The sequence below is a fragment of the Lactuca sativa genome, chromosome 7, assembly GCF_002870075.4.
Source record: "Lactuca sativa cultivar Salinas chromosome 7, Lsat_Salinas_v11, whole genome shotgun sequence".
In the NCBI taxonomy this organism is placed as follows: Eukaryota; Viridiplantae; Streptophyta; class Magnoliopsida; order Asterales; family Asteraceae; genus Lactuca; species Lactuca sativa.
Window position 1 is genome coordinate 169,536,351 of NC_056629.2, and position 10,057 is coordinate 169,546,407.

Sequence of the window (10,057 nt, forward strand, 5' to 3'; positions counted from 1 at the left end):
GAAATCGGGAAACAACAAATGGACAGAGAGAATGATTATAATCCATGTCTCAGTCCATATGATATCTAGAATGGAGGAATATATGATCACTTATCTAATGGACAAGTCATTGACAGAGGTCAGAGTTCATCGACAAGGTCAGAGATCGACAGCAGCTTTTGAGAGCTACGATTGCTAGTCGGGTTCTGAAGTCATACTTGCAATAATAGTTTTAGACTTATCCAAGTGGGAGACTGTTGGATTAATGTCTAAGTCCATAACTATAATTGGTAAGACTTGACCTGACCCGGCATGGTCCATTTGGGTTGGATGGCATCATGCACTTGGATAGACTAAAATGTGAGAAATAACACTTAAGGTTTATTAATATATTATAAGTTCTAATATATTAATAAGGTTATTTAATTAGTATTGATCAATAATTAATTTAGAATTAATTATGTGATCAAAAGAAGACTAATTAAATATATGGGTTGATTGTGTAAATCATTCATACTTATATAGTGGGCTAATGCTCCATGGATTATCAAGTTGGACTCAAACCCATTGGATGCTCCATGGTGTATTTGAACCCATGGATCCATGGAAATGGATAGCCATGACAATTAGGGTTTACCCCAATTGTAACACACTATATAATGATCTCTTTCTTGGGAAAATCGGCGACTAGGATATGCATAGAGGGCAAGCCGATTCTTGAAGTGTTCTAATCTCTCTCTAAGTTATTCCAAGTGCTTATGGTGTTGTGTGAACCCTTTGAGGTGTCACACTTAGGGCACTAGGCACTCAAGCTTCATGAAGACAAGCACCAACAAAATGTATGTTATTCTAACTTGTGTTATTCAATGTTTTGTATGCTAGAATAGAACAATACCTTGGAAAGTTGATATTTGCATGTATAATAGAGAAAACATAAATCCAAGGTATTTAGGGTTGCATGTACACTTAGGAGTGTTAGATTGTTCAAAACCCAACAAAAACAACCTTCATCAAGCATTTGCTTAGAAGTAGCTATCCAGGTAACCCACCCACCCCTTATCTCTCTCACATGACTAAGTTTTGACGATTTTTCTAACAGGAGCTCATATTGGACCTGAGCCTACTACATATAGATTTTTTGTTATGGTATGTTTTATATCTTCATTTTACCTTTTTTTATTTTATTTCAATATATCTTTTTATTGATGGTGTTGTATTGTGCGCAAATTATTTGGAAGTCTTCAACATGAGCGGAGTTATTGAAATTTGTAGATCAGAAGCGTGTACATTGAAGTTGAAGTTGGTTTTTGTCTATGTGGGCAATTTTCCCACTAAAGGTATATATGTATTTAGTCATTTCATCAGATTGAAATCCTCAAATAATCCATTTCATTTGTCAGGATTTATTATGCTTGCAAGGAGCATACACAGCACGCCCAACAACAGAGGAGACGATTAATGATCCCACAAATCCTAAACATTTCTAGCAATTTTGAAATAGTTTGTGTTTTATATGTTTTTTTTATTTTGATTAGGAAGATTTGTTTTTCTAGTTTGATTGATGTTAATAAACTAACGATTAAATGTGATTTGTTCTGAATATTAGTACATTTAATTTATGAAATGGATTGTTTTGTTATATAAGTATTTTATTTTGCATTATGAGACTTTAAATGTATTATTTAATTTTAAAATTAGTAAATCTATAAAAAAATATATACTTTTAAAACATTTAAAATTATGACACGCAAAAATGTGTGTCATCTTTCTTTATGATGGGGGCTTTAACGATACGCAATGCGAGTCGTAAGCGCATGTCGTAAATTTACGACACGCAAATGCGTGTCATCTTTTTTATGACAGGGCCTTCTTTGACGCACATTGCGTGTCGTAAGCGCACGTTGTAAATGCGCGTCGTAAATAGACGACGCGCAACATCGTTTCGTCTCTCATTATGACAGGGTCTTCCTTGACACGCATTTGCGCGTCGTCTAAGTGTTTTACGACATGCTTTGCGTGTCGTAAAAGACTATTTTTCTAGTAGTGGTATATATTGATTAGCTGTGCGATTATGTTTTCTGATAATGCAGGAGTTAGTTACAAATATAATTCTCTCGTTGCCGAGTTAATACAATCAGATCAATGAGTTCATTCTGAAATTTAATATGAATAATCTACAAGGCCTACAACGGAATTTCATGGCGCATGCTAAAGACCTGAGACCTCTATCTATGAGTCGAATATGGCCATATATAAGTTGTCCAGCTCAGCCACAACTGAGATTACCCAAAAGACTATATCCAAATAAATGTGGTAAACACCAAATAAATTAAGACGGTCAAATCCATTTTCTTTCTATAAATAACAATATTTAACCCAAATATATAATGGAAATTTTGTGTTATAATTAAGTTGGTTATAAATGTTTCTCTATCTTCATGGAATAAAAGACGCAGCCATCATTTTATTTATTCATAAAAAAGATGAAAGAGCGATTACATGAGATTTATAGATACTCATCTCTCCATGAGCCTACTTATTTTTGCAACTACTCCCATCTCAAAATTCAAAACCGTAAAACCTGATTAGAGATGCGAATGACATTTATTCCTGGATCATTAATTAATCTCCACCTTAGAACATGGTAGATGGGATTCGGCATTGCTGCACTTCTAGTTTGCATTGGTTGGGCAGACTTTGAACAATCTGCTGCAAGTCTTGGGTCTGAGGCTGTCCACCACGTCGGCTACGTTGTTGGCTCCCTTGTTGCTGCTGCCTCTGGGCTTGCCTGTACACCTCCTGCATGGCCTCGCACTGGCATTCTTCCTCCACGTTCTGAAGCTCATTGCAGCATTGTTCGAGACCTTGTGGCTGTTGACCTTGCCTGCTGACGCTCATCAGAAGGGTTGCATAGGAACCCATTTGTCGTTGGATGAAGTTTTGGCACTGGTTGAATTGTCGGCTTCGGATGTGCTCACACTGCTGTTGCGAGCCACGGCGGCTGTAGGTGGTGTCCTCGGTGATAGTGGTGAAGGTGGTGATTGAGATTTTTCCGACTTGGCATTGTCTAGTTTGGAGTTTGCATTGGTTAGGAAGGTTCTGAGCCTTCTGCATCATTTGTCTGATCTGCTTGGAACCGAAGCTTCCGCCTTGTTGTCCCTGTTGTTGTTGTTGCATCTTCTGGGCTTCCCGGAATGCTTCCTTCACAGCCTCACACTGGCACTGCTCGTCGACGAATTGGAGCTCTTGGCAGCACAACTGGAGGCCGCCCTGTTTCTGACTCCGGTCGTCTTCTTCATACAAACTCTGGCCCTGCGCGAGATACCTCTGGCACTGATTCAATCTTTGACCCTGGAGCTGTCGGCTGCACTGCTGCTTCGAGAATGTGCTTTCCTCCTCGATGGTGGTGGTGATGATGGTGCTGTGGGCGGAAGCAAAGGCTACAAGGGCTGTGAAAGCAAGTGCTAGTGCTATGAGCTTTGCCATTGTGGGATGGTTGTGAATCGATGGTTGTGGTGGTGGGTATTTATGGTACATGTGGCTGCACACGTGGAGAGCTGGTTGTAATAGGTGGCGAAGTTGAATACTGTCGAGCAACACGTACGAGTTTTCACATCTCAAATGTAACAAGTGGAAGTGCTTTTTTGAAAGGTTTTATACTAGGTACGTGTCTATTCTGTTAGATGGATTTGGAATAATATATAATTTATTTCATATTTCATATATATAATTAATTTTTAGTTAGCCACGTTCTCTCTTATTGGTACTATGAGAAGTAGTCTAATCAAAGCTAATGAGTTCGTTTGACGGTTTGAGTTAACTAACATAACATGGTTAGTTTAGCGTAATAATATTAGGTTTAGCATGTCTGCACCCGTTTGTAGTCTTAGATCATTAAGATCTATAAATATAAAAATGGTTGAACGAAATTTGATATATTGGGTTTAGATACAAATCAAACTAAGCCAAAAATTAACTTGGGTTTTTTATTTTATCTAAAAGATAAAAACTTATATTTTAGAATTCTTAAGAAATAAAACATTGTGAATTAAAAGAAACAAATAACTAATTTTTTAAATGTTCTTGAAAAAAAATAGAAAAAAATATGTTTTTTCTAGTTTTGATTTTTAGAGTTAATGGTCAAATGCTTCTTATCTAGCTACCTCTACTTACACTAGTACAAAACATATTTTTTTAGTGTGATGAGGTTTTTTTTTGGTGCAATCATTAAAACACTTTCGCATCAATAAATTAAGGGTAAATTACACAGATGGTCTCTGTGGTTTGGGGTAATCTGCGCACTTGGTCTTTAACAACTTTTTTTAACTCGGAAGGTCCATATTACATCTTTTTGTTGCGTGTTTGGTCCATATCCAACCTAAAAAGACTATTTTGCCCTTAATGACTATTTTTATTTTGTTAATTCTTTTTTTTTTATGTTGTTAATTCTTTTTATATTATTTTAGTTATTATTAAATAATTTAAATTAAATTATTAACATATTGCTGGAAAAATGACATATCCCAGCTTAATCCAGCTCCGGCCACGGGCACCAGCTTCGGTCATCATCCCCAACCATAGATCCAATACCACATAAATTACCCAAAACTCAATACACTAGCTTTACATATAAAAACAAGCTTGTAACTCAAATCCAAAACCAAAATAAAACCTAAAAATTATGATGAATCCTAGAACAAACCCAGATTCTGGTGAACCCCCCCCCCCCCCCTTTTATCGGTAGCACAAGAACACCCTCTGATGCCTTCACCCCTTCACGCCAATTCTGGTGTTCTAGCTTTTACATTTGAAACCACATAAATCAAAATGTTTGAATCCCAATCACTGATGAATCATAGAAATTAATTGTTGTCTCGAAGACAAAGATCGAAGTTTGTGAAAATGAAGAAGATCGATGATGAGAAATCAATGTTTGAAACCCAAAAATACAGTCTAAAGACCGACAATATTAGTGATAAACTGAATCGATTTTTGTTCTATATGAGAGAAGGGGAAATTCAGTGAGTTCGAAATGAATAAAGGGAGTTGATGTTCACCGGAAGATCATGTCTGCAAATGAAGCTAGTTTGATGACATTGATTGACGGAGGTGGTGATGTAAGTACCATCAGTGAGATAAGAGATGAGGGGGTGAAAAAGAGTGGTTAGTTTTCGCCGTCGACATGCACCATCCCTGCTTTCACATCCCTCGATCTCCAAAAAAAAAAACCCCATTGATCTTCAGAAACCCTAGAACCCTTCTTCACTGTTGCCATAGTTTTTTCCTACGAACAAGAACAAAAAACGGAGGTGTAGAAACCCAAGTTCCCATCGCCAACTGCTATGGTTGTGCTTTCTACAAATTCCGACATACAAGAAGGAGAATTTGATGTGTGAAAACTCTAGATCCCTTACCAGGTTGTGTGTTCGTTTGAGAAGGATAGGAAAACGAGGGAGGTGGAGGGTAGGGTTTGATGGGAGGGGATGAGGAAGTGGACCCACATATTTAATTAATATTTTGTTTTTATTTAATTAATACTTTTTTAAATAACTAATAATTTAAAAAAGAGTAAAAGAAATCAGTAAGGGTAAATCAGTCTTTTTAGAACGGATAAAGACCAAACGTGTAACAAAAATATAAAGTAGGGACGGTCCGAGTTAAAAAAAAATTGTTAGGGACCAAACACGCAGATTACCCTAAACCATAGGGACCATCCGAGTAATTTACCCATAAATCAAGGAACCGCATTAACAAATGCATTTTTTGATGCTATTTACTTTAAACGCACTAATAAATGCATTTTGTGATGTTGTTTTTCAAAATCACACTAATAAATGTATTTTTTGATGTAGTTTTCCAAAACCGCAGTAATAATAAATGTATTTTTTGATGCTGTTTTCTTAAAAAACACTAATTGATGCTACTTTTAAAAATTGCACTAATAAATGTATTTTTTGATGCCGTTTTCCAAGACTACGGTAATCGCAAATGCATTTTTTTATGGGGTTTTGGATTGAGTTCCCTCCTCATTTTTGTTCCCGGGCTGAAGCTCCTTCCAAAATTTCATTCCCCGTGCGATGCCTTTCTCTTCCCATTTATATTTCCTTAATCTAACTTCATTTGGCCACACAAACCCTAATATCATCGACTACTGCCGCCCTCGCCATCATCTCTGATTTCGGTGGACCGCACCCCTATCGTCGTTGATTCATGACTTCAGGTCAGCAACGTGATGAATCTGAATAATATTTGAGGAGTCGACATCCAATATAATCATCTTTGTCCATCGCGATCAACCCATCATCAAGACCGTCAGGTATGTTTCTGATATTCTGATTTATAATTTTGATTCATAAATTACTTAATCTATATGTCTGATACTCTAATTTCTTAAGTTAGGTTGTGGAAGAAGGAAGTGGTTGGGCAAGAAGCTTGTGACGTTCAAAGGAGAGCACATATCTATGCAGGGGAAGATATAAAGGTAGAAAAAATCTAAAAAATAAAACAATCTCATGTCTTTTATCTACAAAAATTGAATTAAGGCAAGTTTTTTCCTTTGTATTGATAATATTTCTAACCTGTGTAATTTACCTTTTGATTAAATGGATTGTATGCATTTTAATAAAATTACTTTGTAATTTAGCTTCTAAATTCCTACCGAAGCGAGGTAACAGATTCAAAGGTGGGCATCATCTCTAAAAGTCTGCAATATACCGAAGAGGGACCATATAAAGATGGTGATAACGAAACTGAACACGTTTATATAAAAAAACTTGAATATGTTTCTGTAGTTACCTTCCTAAACAACTTACATACCTGAAGTTATTATATCAAATTGTAAATAAATACAAGGATGAAAATGTTAGAAAAGAATGTGATTGTTAATTAAGATAATTTGAATCTCTTGTATGGTTTGTGTCTTTACATCTATTATGATTTTTTGTTGTTTTGTTTCCATATTGTAAATCAAGCGGTTTATCTTTGTAATGGTGGTGCTCTTGAGTTTTTTTATTATTTTTTTATTTTTTTTTTAATGGAGCGGTTCTAACTTTTAATAGTGCAGTTGTACTCCCTTTTTAATGGAAAAAACATTTGTTTTTTGGTGCGGTTGTTCTATCTTTTGGGGCAGTTTTATAACCGCATCAATAAATAAGACTATTTTTTAAGATGATATTTTTTGAGGCGGTTCAATAACCGCATCTATTAATCATTTTAACCGCATCAAAAAAATCAATCTGTACTAGTGTTAATTAATTGCCCATTAATTCACTTCACTCGATCTTTATATTTTGAAAATTAGATCGGCCGATTTAACCTGGAATCGGTCCATGTTCCGATTCTTGGTAACCAAAAAACCGTTCGTCATGTGAACCGGTACAAAACCGGTCGAACCGCTAAAACCCGCAAATTTTAATATATATATATATATATATATATATATATATATATATATATATATATATATATATATATATATATATATATATATTATATCATTTTTTGTATTTTTTATATAAATAAAATTAATAATAATATAATTATGTCATCATCTGGTTTTTCCGATTTTTGAGACCGGTCCGACGGACCAGTTGAACTATCAAACCGGTAAAACGACCGATTTGATCTTCGTTCCAATTTTCAAAACTTTACTCATTCTATGGAGATAGACGACTTTTATTTTTGATATGTAATTATATCCACAGTTTTAAGAATAATTTATTATTTTTCACCATTAATTTACCAAAACTTTTATCCACCATCATATAGTTTTCTAGCACTAGGTGTGATGTCGTATCACTAGATTCGACGTGATCTAGGCAATGTTGTAAAAAACTAGGGATGTCAATTTATGATTGAATACGACAAAAATACACAAAACGAAACAAAATTGGAACGATATTGAAATCCAAATTCATGTTCGTGTCAACTGTAGAAAAAACACGACGTCATGTCGTTTCGTGTTCATTTTAAACTTCAATACGAAATTAACACGATTTAGCATGTGTTTTCCGTGTTTGTCGTGTTATATATGATTAAATATGTTACATCCAGATTTTTACACGAAGTATTCTTTTTAAATTTCTTTGTGCTTAAATTGAAATTAGGAAATAATTGTTAGATTAAGGTGTCTAAGTTCATAATTAAATTAGTATATATTCTTATAATTAATAGCAAAGTCTTTTTTGGATTGTCATCATAACCACAATAAGTTAGAAATGGTATTAGGATAGAGAGAGAGAGAGACCAAGCACATCTCTTCCGTCCCAATGAAGCATCTGCTAAAGATTCAAAAGAACTATCAGTCTCCATAACAACATTTTAAAGTTTTTCACCTCTTGCAACACTCTCAACTTTTTGAGTTTTTGAAACTGCTTTCAAAGTATTATCAAGCTTTCTTGTTTGTTTTTTTTAAAAAAAAGTATGGCCTTACATCCTTCAACAACTGGCAGACCTCGGCGGGGCCACTATCGAAATGGAGTTGCCAGGTGGAAACCCAAAGATGCAGCAAAAGGCAACACTGATTTTATCACATCTTCATTCTCAATTTGGTGAACATAACATGTTCTTTAGACTACTCTCTCAACTCCTGGAACTAAACAAATAAAAAAATATTACACACCAAAAGGGTATTTTGGTCTTTTCAATACAACAAAAAGGTAGAATTGTTGAATTCCAACTTATAAGACAATGCATGAATTAATGCCTTCTCCTGGAAAGCAGTAAGTTTGTGGAGCCGACCCACATCACCACCATCACCATCACCTTCCCCAACATAAAAATATCAAAAAACATAACAGTTTAATCAAAAATAAAAATAAAATAAATTTAGGCCTAAGATTGTATGTTTAATGGATTTATTTTTAGCAATTTACCTGAGGTATGTGATGGAAGCAGATAATTTAATTTATCAGCAACTGTCCCAGATCCAGAACATGAAGGGGCTTATCAATATAACCAAAGATTAACGAACCTCCCACCCTGGTTTAGGCCCAAGGGCATCTGCCACCATGGAGCTTGCCTTACCCTAAATAAAAACAAGAAATTATATTTAATGTAATCATGTATCAAAAAAGATAATGAAATAAAATAAACCACAATAAAAAATTACTAAATCTTACTTCATGAATACACTCAAAACAAGCTTACATAGATAAACAACTAAAACTAACTTCAAATCTTTTGGTAAAACTATAGATATAAACAAAGCATATATATTTCAATTCAACCTCTCTATTTTAGCCACACCTGATCTACCAAGTTTACAGAGATAAATTTATAATGAATTATATCCATACCAGATAAACAAAGCATACTGTGTATTTGAATATTTGATTATAAATTTATAATGAATTATAGCTACCTGAACATCTTTAAGATCTGCACAAGCATGGAAAGCAACATGATAAACTATGAAAAACCTTTGGATGAAACCGCCCCTCCTGTGAATATATATAGCAATAGGATATCATATAACTCTTCCTCAGAAATCCCCTTCATCACATTTTCAGCACTGTCCCTAGTCTGTTCTAGTGAAGACCACCCTTTGGATTGCTTAACAAGCTCTAAGATCTTTTTCATGAAAAATAAAAACATTTAAATTTATGAAACTGGGAAAAAATATATAAAGATAGCTCAAGAATTACTTTAGCAGATGTGTCCTTGGCTAATGGAGTCTTGTTCTTATGTGCAACTATAAGTCCCACATAGCAGAATTTGTTTAAACCAAGTCTAGCAGCAGTCATATCACGAATAATTGCATATATGAAAATGGCAATTTAATATTATATGATCATTGATAATATGTATCTATTGAAGTGTTAACATATAAATAGATAATGAAATGCATACACTTGATATACTCTGCCAGTGGCTGCACATGCATTGATTAGTCAGATAAACATGTCAATATCAAAGTTTCTCAGAACAATGTAATCAAGACCTCCTTGCTTATCCTCCATCAACAATGGCTTTTCCTTCACCACATAATCTGTTTACACAACCACACATGTTTTATTAAGGCAGGGGTATTATGGACCATCGTGTTTGAAAAATAAAAGATGTTAAAGTTAAGTTAACT

The 10,057-nt window shown here is 34.6% G+C and overlaps 1 protein-coding gene across 1 annotated transcript; it reads right to left on the minus strand.

Moving 5' to 3' along the window:
* Nucleotides 1–2,613: 2,613 nt before the first annotated feature.
* Nucleotides 2,614–3,465, minus strand: LOC111911986 (2S seed storage protein). The gene has a single exon (XM_023907752.1). The coding sequence runs from the start codon at nt 3,463–3,465 to the stop codon at nt 2,614–2,616; it is 852 nt and encodes a 283-aa protein (XP_023763520.1).
* Between the last annotated feature and the right edge of the window lie 6,592 nt (nt 3,466–10,057).